The sequence below is a fragment of the Hyposmocoma kahamanoa genome, unplaced genomic scaffold (genome assembly GCF_003589595.1).
Source record: "Hyposmocoma kahamanoa isolate Upper Pololo Valley unplaced genomic scaffold, ASM358959v1 81, whole genome shotgun sequence".
Lineage (NCBI taxonomy): Eukaryota > Metazoa > Arthropoda > Insecta > Lepidoptera > Cosmopterigidae > Hyposmocoma > Hyposmocoma kahamanoa.
This window is the reverse complement of record NW_020654080.1, coordinates 6,440,180-6,458,145: the sequence shown is the minus strand read 5'-3', so window position 1 is coordinate 6,458,145 and position 17,966 is coordinate 6,440,180. Positions and strand designations below refer to the sequence as shown.

Genomic DNA, 17,966 nt, shown 5'->3' with positions numbered 1-17,966 from the left:
TATTGTAACAAACTTAGTTACTCAGCCGTTAATCTTACGGTGGTCACTTTATTTAGATAGCGTACAATTTAGAATGTAATGAGACCACATCTGCAAAATGACAACTTTTCAAGGCAGAGCAAAAAGCACTTTTGAATTTTTTTTTATAACATCAAGTGACGGGACGAGCGTATGATCGCATGTGGCTTTATTTATGCCAAGGGGTAACCTATCAATCGCAAAGTCGATTTTTTTTTCCGAAATATCGTTTGTTCTAATTTTCGTTACACTTTCGCCCGGGATTCCCACATAACCACTCGATGCTCCTCCGAGCGGTATGCGTAACACATTGACAAAAAAAGTTTAAAAAAAATCAAAAATCATTTTTCTCTCAAAATTATTTTCGAGGTTATGAAAATTCGAGCAAACGTTATTTCTGGAAGACGTCATTTCGGACTACTGATTAATTACCGATTAAAAACCGACTAATTTTATTATAACAAAAAATTTTAGCCAAAAATAATTAAACTCCCTTTAAAAAATTTGCTAGTACCTTCATGTTTAAGTATATTAATAATTTAAAAAACCGGCCTCGAAAGTTCGTGGAATTGCATATATTAGCCAAGTTTTATTCGATTCGGTTACCGGAAAGTGTACGATACTCGATTAATCCCCTAGTTTGCCACCCTTAGAGGTGGAATATTTTCTTCCAATTTAAATGGGGCTAATACTCAAGTACCCTCTTTCCAACAAAAAAAAGAATCATCGAAATCAGTTCACAAATACCAAAGTATGCTGTCTTTTGTCGCGTAATATATCGCACTGCTATTACAATAGTATTGTAACTCAAAATATCTGAAATTCACGACTATACTATTTCTGAACGTAAAATTTGATTTTCTGCACGTTAAGAACGTTAAGAACCGTAGCTAAAATATTGTAAAAAAACAATTAAAATAAATCTGTTTAATTCAAAATGAGACAAACTTTTTGCGAACTAGTTCTGGATAAAACAGTCTTACTAAATAAGTTTCTAAAAAATATTAAATTAAGTTGTTTTTTCCTTTTATTTGACAAGTAGGAAATTGTTTAGATGTCTGTAATAAATAAACTTTAACCTATATATAAATTTTAATAATATGTCGCTGGAAGTGAGTAATTTGTTTTTCATCGATTCTGAAAAATACACTTTTTGAGTTGATACACTATTGTATTAACAGTGCGATATATATGCACAAAATAAACAGTCGAATTGAGAACCTCTTCCTTTTTGAAAGTCGGTTAAAAAGTACAATAAAATTTATATAAGTAATACCTTAATGGATTGAGAGGACATTTCTTCACTATAAATTACACGATCACATTAAATCAATACCTAGAATTAAATTGTCTAGAACACTTTTAGCAAGCTCTTTTGACCTATTAACGATATTATTCAACATTGTTTGTTTACAAACAAAAAGAATCATTACATAAAGTGGGCAAAGAATACTTTGAAACTTCTTTTTTAAACGGCGACTGTACGGTAGCGGGACGACTGAGGAACGGCTTAAATCACCACTTCATAAATTGGAATTCTTTGTGCAATTTGCAAAGAACCCTGAAGAGAACTTCAGACTTTGTATTTACAAACTTCGACTTTTAGTTGGGGCTTCCTATAATAATACACGAACTTACAATTAATTTATACAGTAAATATTTTGCATCAATATGATGTAATTAATTTTATCTTCGACCTGATTAACAGTTACCCATGATTAATTACTCAACACTTTAACAGTATGTCGGAACGTATAGTAACACGTTATATAATTTCGGGCCGCGTGTGGCACTTCCGTCCGATTGTTACGGGCCGTGCGGCCCCCGAAAGGGCCGCTTCCGGTCTATTTAACCAGCCCTACCCGGGCGATTATTAACCTCGTCCTTTTATTTCCATTCGCAAAAAAAATATAATAAAAATGCGAAAATTGTTTAATTTTGTCATTATGGAAATTTTTATTTCACCAGAAAATGAAAGCCAAAGAGCAACGTAACGAGCGGTGACAAAGGAATACAAATTTGTTGTTATGATTGCTTAATTTTTTTAATAAACGGCCGCTGTCACCGCCAGAACCACCAGTGGGTGGTGGTTCCTTCCATACGTTCTATAATTCTGCTTATTGAATTACAGTTACTACCACTAGCTATACGAATACAATACTCATTCACTCACAAAGAGAACTTAGCACCTAAAGCAATCAAGGCCTTTGCTTTCTTAATACCATTGAAAACCTCATAACTCGTTTTCAGACGACTTACCTTTTTTATCCGGGAATCAAAGCTTAAAATATAATTTGTAGGACCTTTTTTCAAAGGTCAATTAATCATGTAGTGTCGTACAATTTTATTGTTTCTAGTAATTCTGTTTTTTGTGCCTATGCCTTTTCACATTACTTAATGTAGGTTACGAGGTCTACGAATTTAGCCGCCGTATATTTTACAAACATGTTAAGAGGCATAGTTTATTTACACGGGTCATAGATATCTGAACAAAATTAAATATATCCTCATTCCCAATTATTTTTACTTCTAAAAGGTTACCATAACGCTTTTACAGCAGATAATCTCAGAGATTGTATTTCAAGCGTGTTGAAATTCCATTAAAAGCACTTGCAACTGAGTTTGAACAGGATTTGCAAAACGTGAAATGCAAATCGAACAACTAAGACACCGAGTGTTGTAAAAGTTTTTGCCGAGAATCAGTACCACTGGATTGTGTTGAATAAACTTTTGGGAGATCACTTCGCACCTTTAGAATGAAAGTGACCCAATACCAAATTCCAACGTTTTGGGAATACGAAAAACACGTTTTGAAATTGTGATATTTTCACATTATTTAATTAATTGCTCTTGAAGTACTTAAAGTTCTTGTTAGTCCTAGAAAATAATGTTGAAACATTCAGATTTATATATTCTAAAAATTTTTTTCTATTATTTTAATATGTCGCTATAAAGTCACTTGTTTACTGAAGTTTTTTGTTGTCTTTGACCTAATAAGTCCTGTAATAAAAAAAGTCGCGTTTGTAAAAAAATTATGATGATTTTCGGAATGAAAACGGATCAATTGCTAATTCGTCACTTTTTTGCCAGACAGATTCAACACTAAATGCGGCGTTTACATACCGTAAATACGGAGTTGAATTTCAAACATATGATAGAGATTCACATAGAAAGTCTGTGCTACTCGAGTCGTAATGAATCTATTAAAAAAAGCAAATAATATAAAAATATAATATTTTTAAAGTCGTTTTACGGTATAAAATATTTTTTTAATTAGGTCACTTTCATTCTAAAGGTGCGACTTGTAATGGACGATGTCCAAAACTTTCGAAACTAAAGAACCAGACGATGTTACATAAGTAATCGTTGACAGGGTTTTTTTATAATATCAAGTGACGGGACGAACAAGTCGTGTGCCTGATGATAAGCTACACGCCTGTCTATAACAGTTGCAGTGCCACTTAGAGCATTGAATCGCAAAGATTTGAGGGGCACTACCACTGCCCCCATCACTCTGAGGCATGAGTTGATAAGTCCCATGTACCTGTAATTTCACCAGCACCCTTACCCTTCAAAACCGGAACATAATAATGCTGACATTACTGCTTGGCGGCAGAAATAGGTAAGGTGGCAGTACTTCCCTGGTCGAACTCTTTCACAAGGAGCTCTAATGCTATCCCTTGGCTAAAAATTTACTACGCCAAAATTGTTTTCACAAACAAAGACTTAATGGTTCCTATGACAGTTTCCTTGTATCTTCTACGGTATCTAGTTCTATGGTATCGCCCATACTGTCCTGTTTACAAAAAAAAATGTATCACGCCTGCACGTGAAGTTACACATTGACATCTCTTGTTCCGTTGCACTGGCGATTTTCGAACAAAAATGTGTATCTGATGTGTCGTTGTCCGTTGATGTGTAGTGTTACCCTGGACGAACTCTTTCAAAAGGACTTACCTACTCTAAAGGTTACCCAACGGTGCTAGTGTCGAATTTTGATGTCAATGCTCGTGGCAGTATTGGAATAACATTTTGCCACATGAGTTATTTTATATTCTTTTTCCTGCCCTTTTCCCATTTTATTATTGAATCCAGTAGCTTCTTAGTTAAGTAGTTCGTGCATATATGCACGCACACCACTGTGCGGACGAGTTCATAAATAAATCGCACGTTTAAACTTTAAGAATACCCTACCGCAAAACCGCAGAAAAATAACTTATTGTTTTATTTAAGAGTTGTGAAACAATAAGGTTTATGTTACATCGCTTTCTGTTTGTATAATATAATTTAAAAAAATTTTGGGTCGGACTTCGACTGGAGTCAGTGCGCTCTGTCCTGGGTTGTCGTTGGTGACTTATTCAGTGCGTTTAGGTCTTTTTCAATTGATCCACCGTGTAGCTGAGGGTCTTCCACTTCCACGGAATTTTGTAGAGATGTTTAATACTACATTCACGGAGTAACTTTCTTCTCTCCTGCTTATACGGCCGTCTCTCTAAGCTTTTCTGCTCAGGAGCCACTTTATATGATAGTAAGCATTGTGAACTTTGTCTAATCGCTTAAGTGTTTATAGCTTATCGTAATCTATGAAATATTTTTGTTACCCAAGTTTTTAGCACGTATATCCTACGTACCTCTGGGACAATGAAGTCCTGTAGCCCCTCGGTAATAGAGACTGGAAAGAGCAGGCTCAGAAGCGGGAGGAGTGGCAGGATCTAGAGTCGCATAACATTTCAATAAATAACGCTCACACTCATAGCCCCGGACTAGGGAAACCCTGTATCCCGAGTATCCTTGACACACACATAGACAACCAGAAGTTACACCCAAACACAAGAAATTTAAATGTACGCCATACAAATATCTCTCGCGGCCCGCAGAGCCTCGTTTCAGACAATCATGGTGACCGTTGTACATAAAAATGTGTACTTAACTAGATATGTTAAATCAAAGGCTTATCCGCGCTGTCTCAGTCTGCTTATGTAGTGGGTAAAAGCAATCTGTTATGTTCACTCGTTAATTCTGGACACATTTTACCAGGCTTTTCTCTAGGACATGTGGCTATGTCGGTATCGTACCAAGTGGAGCTTTGAAAATCGAATTGAAAACATCTTTGACGTAATAATTTTGTACGACCCAAAATAGCGAAATAAACTCGGATCCAGAATACATTGTCGGAATTGTTTTAACTCATAACGACCCCGTTTAAAACTCTCGCAAACCACACGGAGCTCTATCCCGTACCGTAATTATTAATTTACGCCGGACACCGGACTCATTTCATTTAATTACCGGATACTTAGATGCTTGTTACTGACTGATAAAATTTATAGCGACCTCTTTTCTACGATTAAAGGAGAAAAGTAGAGAAAAGAATTATCAGTATCTTTGATAAAAATTGCAAATTGAAGAAATTAAAACACTGTATGTGATTTTTTTTATAATATCAAGTGACGGGGCTAACAAGTCTGATGATAAGCTACCCGCCTGACCATAACAGCTGCAGTGCCACTTAGAGCTCAAATATCTGAGGGGCACTGCCACTGCGCCCATCACCCTGAGACATATATTGACAAGTCCCATGTGCCTGCAATTTCACCAGCTCCGTAATCTGTAATTTTTATTAGTGCCTACAAATAATAACTGGATTCGAACCAGCGTCTGTTGCCGCACCTGGGCTACTACTCTAGCCTACTAAATAAGTAATATTACTTATTTGACAGCAAGTGTTTCGGACTAACGTCAGATGAAGACTCCCAGAATTTAGACCATGTCCGCCACACTGGCCCAATTATTGGGAACTTCAGTCGCTTTCCGAAAGGTTATGAACCTTCTTCGACGTTCTAATTTCCTCACCGAAAAGCTCATGTTATTTTTCAATAAAAAGTTCAATTTCATGATAATAATTTAATAAAAACAAATTTTAGAATGTGATTTTCTTATAAAGCAGGTTTAAAAATCAATATATGTCAGAATATTAATTATAACTTGTATAAAATGGCGAATTAGAGAACCTAGATGTCTGAGAAGATTGACAAAATTTTATTGATTTGATTGGTTGCAGTAGGACTCTTGTCAGTTGATATAACACTTTACCTAATAACTTTTTCAATAAAACTTGCCCGGTTGAAAATCGAAGTTTGCTTTTTAAGAATTTTTCTCCTCTTCGTCGGAGTTTGAATCAGATGCACAAATTCCAGATTCCGCCGTAGCGAATGGCTGGGGAATGTTATAAAAGAAGGAATTCCGAACAAGCCTGTATTGGTCCATCTAAGATTGCGGATACACTTGGATTTTTAACCGACTTCAATAACAGGGGGAGGTTTACAATTCGACTGTTTTTTTTTGTGTGTGTTAAACGACTACTCCGACGTTAGTTAGCCTCTAGTGAAAAACGGAATAAGACGAGTTATGCCTTTTTGTTTTTATTGCACCATTGGCTTCTGCACGTCCGATTACATAACTTATCAATAGGACATCTCTCTAGCAGTCTCCTGACGTCGTTTTTCTTATTGCACTAACGGCATAACTCACTGTTTTTAAAGGCATAATTTTAGTTATCGGGCATATTTTAGAGTCTAAAGGTACAAGTGTTCTCACTCAAAAAATACACGCACGTTTATCGAATAAGTACAGATATATTTTACATAAAGATACTTTTCGTATTGTTCCATAATGACTGGGAAAAAGTAGGACTAAAAGCAACTATTGCCTTATTCCACAGCGTACATAAAGGTATAACTGAGAACATTCCGTTTGTTCCACTGGACACGATTGGTCATACCCGCGACTATACTGTGTTGCTATTGGTTAATAGTTCGCAACAGAAAACTTGTCGTTCTATTCCTTTAACGATCTTATGTTTTTTATCAATGTGGTTAGTAGGTATTATAAGTATTGTATATTATAAGTATTGTTACTATAGAACTGCGAAGTTAAGGGAATAAGTCGAATTATATCTGAAAGTTTGTTGACATACGTCGTGTTATTACCATTAAGTAATAAACATAAAACAAGACGCAACTCGCAAAACTTTAAAAAATATAGAATATATGACTGAATGTTTAACCGATACCCATTAAATGAAAGCTTAGATGTATACCTAAAGCTAGAAATCACAAAAAGTACTAATAATAAATAAAAGTATAGTTTTTTGACTCTCCTGAAAAGTGTCGGTTTTGAGTTATTTCCTTTTTCATGGAGGCACTGAGTAAACCAACTTAGATTATTCTTTTTTTTTTGTTGGAAAGGACCTCAGTAGTGGTCCCATTTAAATTTTAAGAAAATATTCCATCACTAAGGGTAGCAAATTAGGGTTTATTATATACAAATATATAATTGAAGAAATATTATTTGCACTGATAAATGTTATCTCTTGAAACGGCTTATCCTTTCTATTATAATAGGGTAATAAAACCATTAACACGTCTTTTACTCAAAGCGTACATCGACTTAATGATCTTGGTCCATCGTACGAGTCATGGATGCGTTAAATGCTTTTTCTGAATTCTAGTTTTGAATTCTTTCTTTACTCATCAGGCCATTTTTTTTAAATCTGTAACTATTTCGTAAAATATCGCTGGCCGACTCTTTACTTACTAATTCAACAAAGTTAGTTCCGTACAAAGATCATCAAGTTTAGAATTAAGCGCCAATGTGTATAAGTGTGTAAACTACTTGTTTACACTCTTGATCTATACAGATGGCACGTGCATTACCAAGGCGATTCACTCTTTTGTCCAATTGTATTTTAAAGATGAAGCGATATGAGGAATCGGTCCAAATAATATTTCACCAACTATAACAATGTTTTCGGATCTCAATATTTGTTTTCAAACAAACCATCGTTTCGGAACCTACCGGAAATGTCAGTCATCAGTGACCATGTTGAAATCACGAAAACCTAAGACTCGATATCATTTATTAAATATGTGAAACGAGTTGTTTGAAAACAGGAATTATTTACTACTGTGCCTTTTGAGATTACATTCGCTTGCTTCTTCTTCTTATCGCATCGATGGCATATATTTATATATATATATATATATAATATTGTAGTGCTTGCTATAGTGATGAAAGGATTTGCCAATCGGCGTAAGGGTATGTGTTGCCCTGGATTCGCCATTCGCACAGGAAAAAAATGGTACGTCGTGCGGGGAGGCCTCCTTTCGTGCACCCCTTGCTTTCTTATCACAGGTATAACTTGATTGCGACTATTGCATTGCTACTGCTTAAGATTGCCTTTTTTATTGAAAAGAACAGGAAATAGGTATAGTAGAGGATGAGCTAGATATCTTCCAATACCTCCGGCCGCGTAGGAATTTGGGAACTGGAGAGACGCCGTTTAATCGGCGTCGGGAAGTGAGCGTGCCTTACAACTCCGCCACCAATGATCAGATTTGGTAGTCGGCTTAGAGTCGGTGGCTCAGCGGTGGCAACCGTTAGTCGTACGGAGTGCAACGGGAAGTGAATGTGCCTACAGTTCCGGTACCTATCTGGAAAATAGGGAGGGTGCTGTATGTGCATCAGGAGCGGCTCACCTAAGGCACTAGCCTTACAGAGAACTGGATGAAGTCCGTGTAAACGGGCTGATCCGGTGTTAAGACTGGCTTAGATGTTCCCTCATCATGCCCTTCCCGCGTAACCAAGAGATTGACAGGGAGAGGCACTATAAACAAAACTTATATAGAAAGATATGGGACTGTTCATGTAGAGAAACGTGTCTACGACTCCGCCAGCAAAGAGGAGATTTGGTAGTGGACTTTAGAGTTAATGGCTTAGCGGTGGCAACCGTTAGACCTGCAAAGCACGTTGCACAACGGCAAGTGAGCATGCTTACAGCTCCGGTACCTGTCTGAAAAATAGGGAAGGTGCTATACATACGTGCACCCGAGGCGACTCACTCCAGGCACTAGCCTCTTGAGAACCGGACGAACCGTGACAACGGTCTGTGATAACCCTGTACACGGGCTGATCCGGGGTCAAGACCTGAACTTAGGAGGTCCCAGTGCTTGCACAGGTTAAAGTGCCCTTCCCGCATAACCTAGAGGTTGATAGGGATTAGGGTCGAAGATACGGGACTGTTCGTCGTTTATTAAAAAACAATAATAAGCATATTGTCAATTTGAATGATATAATAAAATGGCAGTTTTAAACTTTCCCATGTAAATAACCATGAGAAATAATGTTCTAAAACCACTTTCATACAAGCAGAAAGTTCGAATAAGTCTCTGCAGTCTTTGCAGGTACAAAGTAGCGAGCTAAAGCGGTTTACCGGTTTTATTCGAAAAGTAGAGAATTCGGTGAAGTTTTTTATCATTCAGGGTTTTAGAGCGGTTGGTTTATACTGAATTTGACTTACTTATCATTAATGAGCATTCTTGTACCGTCGTGGTGATAATTTAGGAATAAAAAAGTCTATTTTTTCAAGTCAACGAAAGTAACGTTTGATATTCATGTTACAATCAATCAAAATATGTTTCCAAACATGTAATACAACAAAAAAGAAAAAGCATTAATTATTTTCATTAATAATAAAACAAATGGATCAGTGACAACAGCAAGCACTGTGGAGTACATATTTTATTTTATTTTATTGAGGCATGATAAACAATTGTACAAATTGAGTTATAAATAGTAAGAATAACCGTATAGCCAATTGTACAATCAACCACATCATCGACAGATTACATAGCCCTGATAGTACTTCTTGCGCCACCTTTCATGCACCCTAAATTCTAAATATCGATGTTGAGTAAAGTTTTTAATTCTCACAAAAGAAAATACACACTGACGTGGAGATTGAATAATACCAACCTGTTACGAATAATATAAATTTACAGGCGTAAAAATGACACAGTACCTATTAGTAACTCAGATATTAACCATACTTTCCCAAAGTGGTCCCTATCCCTCAGTGGTCGCTGAAGAGTCCTCGGAAGCAATTGGGAGCATTGATGCTGTCCAGGGCGTGCTATCGCAAAAACCTAAATTAATATACATACATTATATAAACTGCACTAAATATGTATATATTTTTGTCCTTGTGATCTTTTTGTGTTAAGTTAATAGGTACAAAAAATACGTGTTTTCAATATTTTTTTGTGGTGGTGTACGTTGGAATTTTTTTTATTTTTGCCTAAGTGATCCCAAAAGTTTGGGAACCTATGATCTAAACACTAGTTCGAATAAAACTCGTCGATTTCAGAAAGGCCGAACCAACTTAATTTTACGAGCGCAAATGGGTCGTATAATTTAAAGATTCTGTGTTTCGACCGAACTGTTGGAATCATAACATATTAGCCGGTGCCCGCGACTTCATCTACGTAGAATAAGTACTTTCAGTAGCCTGCTTTACTACTTACTTGAGACATTATTGATTCTCCATACACACTTTCATCCCCTATTTCACCACCTTTCATATTTATTTTTGTGAGAAAAAGCAGCCTATGTCCTTCTCATAGGACAAACCTATCTATGCCAAAATTCATCAAATTTGGCACATGCACGAAAACGAAACTGACAGAGTAACTTTCGCATTTATAATATTAGTGTTTTGTATTTACTATTAATGACATTTACTAATAGAATGTTATATTTAATATATTTAACATAAGGAAATTCTAAACCGAGTCTAATTATAAACTGTGGCCTAACACACAGTTACAGGCATGATGAACATATAATTCCCGCAGATTGCCGCGTTTGATAATTAAATTTGTAGAATACCAAATGTGAACCCAACTGAAACGCAAATTCCCCATGTTTGATCCCGATAATTTAACATATTCTGTAATGGATCCATCCAACAGGGTTGCTAAAATAACACTTAATAGATTCCAGCGTTACTTTGCAGAAATCCACGTTAATAATAATGGAAGTAATTACTTTGTTACTCCGCGAACCCAAGCGCAGCTGCTTGTGTTGAATATTTTTCATGCAGTTAAATTTCTTAGGCCGAGTGTTGAACAATCAATAACTCCTGAGGACGACACCTCGTAGAGAAGCGTATGATTGTAGTTGCGCTTGTGTTATTAATTTTATGCGGAGAGAGGGTGGCAAAGGATTTTATAAATAACACGAATTTCGAATTTCGAAGTCAAAAATATATCCGACATAAAGGTGGTCAGTAAAATATAAACTATCAACCCTAGTTTTGATACTACTAAATATTGACTTCAATCTTTTGATCACAGTGTTTGTATATTTGTGGATCTTTTTGCACTTCCTTGAACACCAGTTGTACACCGATGTAGTGTCACTTTTCACTTTATTTAGTTACCATAATTTTTAAATGTTTATGGAATAAAGTTTTTAACGACACGCTATTAAGGAGTTTGCGCCTGTGACTGATCGATCTTTTTACAGATATGTAGATGTCTTTGATGGTAAACCTTCAACCGTTCAACATAGTTTTCATCACATATTAATAACCTTTTTACGCTTTATGCTTACGATTTTTTACGTAATCGAAATAATCGTCATAAAGTTTTATATTTCAGATTATTACAGATATTTAATGAAATTTTGGATAGTCTGTTATTCGGATATGATTAATAAATATATATAGACCTTCTTAATAAAGCTATCTTTTTGGGAGTGACCTTAGTACTAACTTCAATTTTTATAATTGGTTTCCACATATATCTTCATTAACCAGCAGAATAAGCACTGCTGTATACGCAGTCCGCAGAATACGTGAGCTTACCGATGTTGCTACTGCTAGATAATTTACTTTAGTTACTTCCATAGTATAATGTCCTACGGGATTCTCATGTGCAGTAAAGCGGCAGACATACAAACCATATTTGTGTTGCAAAAACGAGCGATTCGTTCTGTGTACCATTTAGGTTCTCGGGTTTCTCTCAGAGAAAAGTTTAAGGAGACTGGTATCATGACTGTAGCATCTCAGTACATTTACTCAAATATTTTGTATGCCCGTAAAAATATACATAATTTCATTGACAAAGAAGATATCCATAATATTAACCTTAGAACTAAGTCCAAACTCATGGTACCACGATTTCGTTTAACCAAGGTAAACGATTTTTTTATGGGGAACTATATACGTTTTTTACAATAAGATTCCTGAGAATATTAAGATTATCATTTCCTAAGTTCAAAGCGTACATTAAAAGTATTTTAATTGATTAGTCATACTACAAAATTGAAGAGTATGTTTTAGATAAAGAAGTATGGAAAGACAACATTAGTCTAGATTCCCCACAATTATGATTTACAGTGTATTCCATAGCATTTAAGTTTATTTGAAAAGAGCAATCCCTAGAGTTTCTTGCTCGTTCTTCTCAGGGAGGTCACCGTAGTGAACGAGCACTAGTTTAAAAAGTAGCTTAAAAAATGACGTTTTCAAGTGTAAAAATTTTACCTATGGAAAAAGTGATTATTTGACTTTGATATATTTATAATGATAAATATATATATTAAATCTGCTTTTAATCCATTTTTTGAAACCACAAGTCGAAATCGTATTTTTGTACGATTGCCAGGCCATTACGGAGTTCATATTGTAATAGCCCAGAGGCTAATTTTAAGCCTATCCCTTTGAAGGTACGAGGTAACGCACGAAATTAAATTAATTCCAATATCAAAGTGATTCGCCTCAGCATTCCGAAATACCGAACAAACATCTCGAAAACTTCACCGGGTGGGCAAAAACGGCGGCTAAAAAAACTCATTAGGAAAATGTTACCGTGTGGGGATCGTTAAGACCAGAAAAACTGTGACGTCAGTTAGTTTTGGCTGGAATATACTCTGGTTGTTTCGTCACTACTTTACATTATCAGTATAATTAAAATATCGCGCTCGCTAGGCCTTAAAGTATTTTTTTTTTATAATATCAAGTAATAATAATAATAACGCACACACTCAACATAGCCCCGCACTAGGGAAACCCTGTGTCGCGGGTGCCATGGACACACATAGACAACCACAAATTACACCCAAACTCACGAGAGAAATAAATGTAGGCCACACAAATATTTCTCCCGGCCCGGGAATCGAACCTGGGACCTCTGCGTGGCAGTCCGGCATGGTAACCGTTCGGCCACAGAGGCAGTAAGTGATGGGACGAACAAGTCGTGCGCCTGATGGTAAGCTACACGCCTGTCCATAACATTTACAATTTAACTCTATGCCACTTAAGATTAAAACAATTAGCCCCTCCTAAGTCTTTTTGTATTCTACGTGTACATTATTCATTCGGTAGGTTAGTGGCCTAACTAATATAAAAATATTTGTTACTACTACATTTTTTCCATTTTTATGTTCTTCCTCCACATAATTGGAGCGAAATACACGTTACTATTACCGCTTAATAAATTTCCAAGTGATATTCTTGATAAAGTTCTAGGTAAACCAGAAATTCGTGGTTTCAAGGACCCTTGATCGAGGCTAACATAAAAGCACATGTAGACTACAAAGAAAACAGATACGACCAAGCTAAATGTCACATCTAGACATTTACGAGTTCTTTACTACACGGCCGGTTAGCCTATGCCTAAGGAGGCGAGCTATATTATGTAAAATAGAATTACGTTTTTGAAAAATCACACCTGATAAAATAATTAAGATCTAGATGATAGATACACGCTCGCTCAGAAATTATGTTTACCAGACCATAGATTATTATTCTGACCAGAAACATAACACACTCATACCCCTGCACTAGGGAAACTCCGTGTCGCGGGTGCCATGGACACACACATAAACAACCAAAAAGTACACCCAAACTCACGAGAGAAATAAATATAGGCAATACAAATATTTCTCCCGGACCGGGAATTGAACCCAAGACCTCTGCGTAGCGGTCCAGCATAGTAACCGTTCTGCTACGGCCAGTACCATTTAGGAAATACAGGGTCCATCAGGTTTTATTGATTATTACAAATACTTACTCTAGCATCTTACATTTGTTGTTAGGTACGACTCCACGAGCGAATGTTACACGAGCAGGCAAAGAAGATGAATGTGAAATCCTTAGCAGCGAACAAAGAGGACGCTGGTAAAAGTGTGGAGATACGCATCGCTAAGGTCGCCTTCACCATCTTCTTCCTGTTTATATGTGCCTGGACGCCGTACGGTTTAGTTGCTATGATGGGTGCTTTTGGGGACAGGTCAGTGAACAAACTCAATGTACCTTTGTCTTCTATTTCATTTATTCAAGATAAGCTCACTTTGGTCCTGATGGAAACAAAAAATGCGGACGAGAACGGAACACGTTTGTCTAAAAGACGCCTTTTTTGAGTTTTATTTAAAACTGGAAGTTTTCTAATTAGTATCAACTATTGCGTAGTTCGCTAGCGAACATTGCATCTAATACAATACTACATTTCATCACCAATTAATGTTGTTTTCATGATCAGGGGTATTTTAACTCCGTTGGCAACTATGATACCTGCCGTCTGCTGCAAAGTGGTCTCCTGCATCGACCCCTGGGTATATGCTATCAGTCATCCCAGATACAGGTCAGTGAAGATGATAAACACCGATTACGCAACTCACTCAAAGTCGACTGCACAAAAATGTGTGACACCACGAACATAATACCAGTAGGATAGCATAATAAGACAAATAGTACAACTCCCGCCCGTTCGGCGCGTCAACGCTAGTTTGAAGCGTAGGGTTGTTAATGATGATAAAGAACCACTAAGTTTGTAGCTATGTTTTTTTTTCTTTTCTTCAGCACTTATTGCACCGTACTAGGGAAACCCTGTGTTACGGGTGTCATGGACGCACACATCAGACAACCACAAATTACACCTAAACTCACGAGAGAAGTAAATGTAGGCCATACAAATATTTCTCCCGGCCCAGGAATCGAACCCGGGACCTCTGCGTGGCAGGCCAGCATGGTAACCATTCGGCCACGGAAGCAGTTAATTATTTTAGTTGTACCTACAGGTAGTAAATAACTTGAAAAAATTAAAGTGTGAACACTTTACTGTGTTCATCACAGTGTTACAGTGAAATAAACTTTATTAAATGCGGTACTTACGTATTGATATTTTTATACTGACATCGCGGATTGGTATGTCGATTATGAGAGTATGATTTTATGATAGAAATGAAATGCTGAACAATTCTGAATTTGAGGCACTTTTGATCAAACAACAATAAGCACGTCTATTTGATGTAATATTTTAAACACCGAACAAGTGCTTCAATTCTATACAATTAACGGCGCGTGTGACGAGCCCGCGCTATGCGACGCGAGTACACTGCGAGATTATGCGAATGTGTACATCCCTATACGGGGTGCGCAGCGGACGTACACACATACCAGCCGCTCTGCTAAGTTTGTACGAGGTTACACTACTTGTCTTATTACACTATGAAAATAGGAACGAGGAGGTATGGTATAGGACCGAGTTATCACTTAGAGGGTTTCAATAGGCAGCAAGTTTTATGGAAAATGACTTCAACTTAGACTAAAAAGAAAATACTTGAGATTATTTTGATCATTGAATTTATATTTCTTTGTTTTGAACCAGGGCGGAACTTCAAAGGAGAATTCCATGGTTGGGCGTCCGCGAACAAGATCCCGATGCGGTTTCCACAACTACCAGTGTCAACACTTCGCAGTCGCAGGCCCAATCCATAGACGCCTAAAAATAATACACCGGCTTCGACTACAATGAGCGTTAACCATCGCATTCGACTTCTACTGCATTGCACTTAGTTTATTGTAGTGTATGTGAATGAGAAAACTGGAGTTTGTAACTGTGGATGACTGTGAAATTTTCGATTTGGCTCGGTATGAATTTCAGGATAACCTTAAAGAAATTAAATAATGCCGGAGTACCTACCTCTCCAAACTTGATTAGCTGCTCCATAAATTTGTGACGATAAAGTAAGGTAAATGTTCAAGTATTTTAGGGTAATGGTACCAATGACCGACATTTTGATGGAAGTGTCTTTAAATTTGAAATAACTTTTTGTTTTTAAACATACACTCCCGGACAATAATTCAAGCCACCTCGCATTTTCAGTATTAAATGTCCTAAGTTGGAACAATGTTTCAGCTTAGAGCATTTAATACAATGCAATTGATTGATCAAAAACCATTAAGCAATTTTGTAACTAGTATACTAAACGGCTTTTCCATAAATCCTTGTTGGAAATTTGGATTTGCGAAACCGGGGGAAATCTTTTTCTTCAACGATAACACAACTTTTGTATTCTAGCCCTTGAAGACAAAAATGCGAGGTAGCTCGATTTATGTATCCGGAAGTATATGTTTAAAAACAAAAAGTTATTTTAAATATAGCATTGTATATAATATATATATAATCCTCAAGAAAGATTATGCTATAAAGATGTGAAACAGTGGGCTTGTCGGTCACTATAGTGTGAGGACTTATTGTTCGATGGATTTTAGAAATATCAGATTTTGCACTTATCTACTTATGATTATTGCGTCAAAAGAATTGGAGTAAATAACATACAATTTTCGGTGAAAACATTTCTTTTTGACAGGTTTTCCTGAATTTCTAACAAAGCTAACTCTATTATGAAGCTAGACAACGACTTATGGCTATGCAAAGGACACTGATATTACATTAGTATTTTTTTATCACGACGAGCAAAATATAAAAAGACAAAAAAAATACATTTTGATCCCGACGACCACGGCAAAGTATCTTTATTTTGAAGCAAATAAAGTTAAATGACGCAAGTTACACTGTTGTTTATTTTGCACACAAGAAAACCTCAAAGCTCTGATTAAAAGTTTCAAAGACTGTAAAGAAGTCCTGCCGGTGCAACCATGTCGGGTTTTTTCTGCTATTTTCAATTTGTTATTAAGTAAATAAAGTAATTTCGTAGCTTTTTAAATTTAATTAAGTTGGCAACGAATAAAGAGAGTTTGTTAGGGTACCGTGTCTAATTGGAAACAGTCATATCCGGCCCTGTCTGTCATTATCTCTTTACTTTCTACAATTAACAGAATTTGCATAGTTTTTTGTATTGAATATGATGTTTTTACTAAATGATACTCATCTACTTTTTGTGAAAAGACTCTACTGGTTTGCTATTGTTATCAATATAAAGATCGAAGAAACCTAAAGTAAAATTCCTTCCACCCGACTGGAAAATTCCTTCAACCCGACTTGACTCAAACCAGCGACCGTTGCCTCAACGTGGCTACGGCAAAGAAAAGCCGTTTTGATCCGCAACAAGCACAATATATTTGCATCAAGTTTTTTTATCGACGACGTAGTCGAATACCTTACAGACATTCGTTATCGTTTCCCTTAAGAGTCGATACTACGTCAGATCGAATTAAAATTTTGCCCGTGCTACTTAATACGGTTCATTTTGCTTGGGTCGAGCGGTAGGGACACTGGCTTTATTTCAGAATTTATTTTTTTACGAACTAAATTAAATCAATTTAAAAAATGTATATCGTATACTACACATGTTCTATTTAGTTCAGTTGATATAAAAAAATCATTGGTACATGAAAAGTACCTATTGAATACAGCGGGTTTTCTTTTGTAAAATGTCGAGGTAAGTTTGTGTTTTGTTCACTCGTAAAACATTTTTAGGAATCATGTTTTCACACCGTATAGTAAATCAGTTTATATCATTGACTTACAATTATATGGACGTCGTGTCCGCGTTAAAAAGTGTCCGAACTTATAGGGCGTTAAAATCGTATACAGAGCGTCATTCACGCTTTAGTCTTCGTTTGTTCGACTGACAGCGAAGCAAGCAAAATTAGACAGTACTGCGATGACATTACAATTTAAATTCAACGTTTTAGCTTTTTCATATTCCTTTACATGTCATTACGTTTAAATAGGTTGACTTGGGACATTTTTTTCGTGGTTTTTGTATTAGACCCGTCGTCCATTTATTTGTAAGTCAATGGTTTATATCCTCAATTTCACTATTATATATACTAATATTTTTTCAACACTTTCACTGTTATG

The 17,966-nt window shown here is 36.3% G+C and overlaps 1 protein-coding gene across 1 annotated transcript in view; it reads left to right on the top strand.

Moving 5' to 3' along the window:
* Window positions 1–16,291, top strand: part of LOC113234032 (opsin-3-like) — a 42,916-nt gene extending 26,625 nt beyond the window's left edge. The window contains exons 4-6 of the mRNA XM_026469257.1: window positions 13,954–14,147; window positions 14,397–14,498; window positions 15,525–16,291. Of these exons, the coding sequence (XP_026325042.1) occupies window positions 13,954–14,147; window positions 14,397–14,498; window positions 15,525–15,642 (414 nt within the window). The 3' untranslated portion in view covers window positions 15,643–16,291. The remainder of the gene's footprint in view (window positions 1–13,953; window positions 14,148–14,396; window positions 14,499–15,524) is intronic.
* The last annotated feature ends 1,675 nt before the right edge of the window (window positions 16,292–17,966 follow it).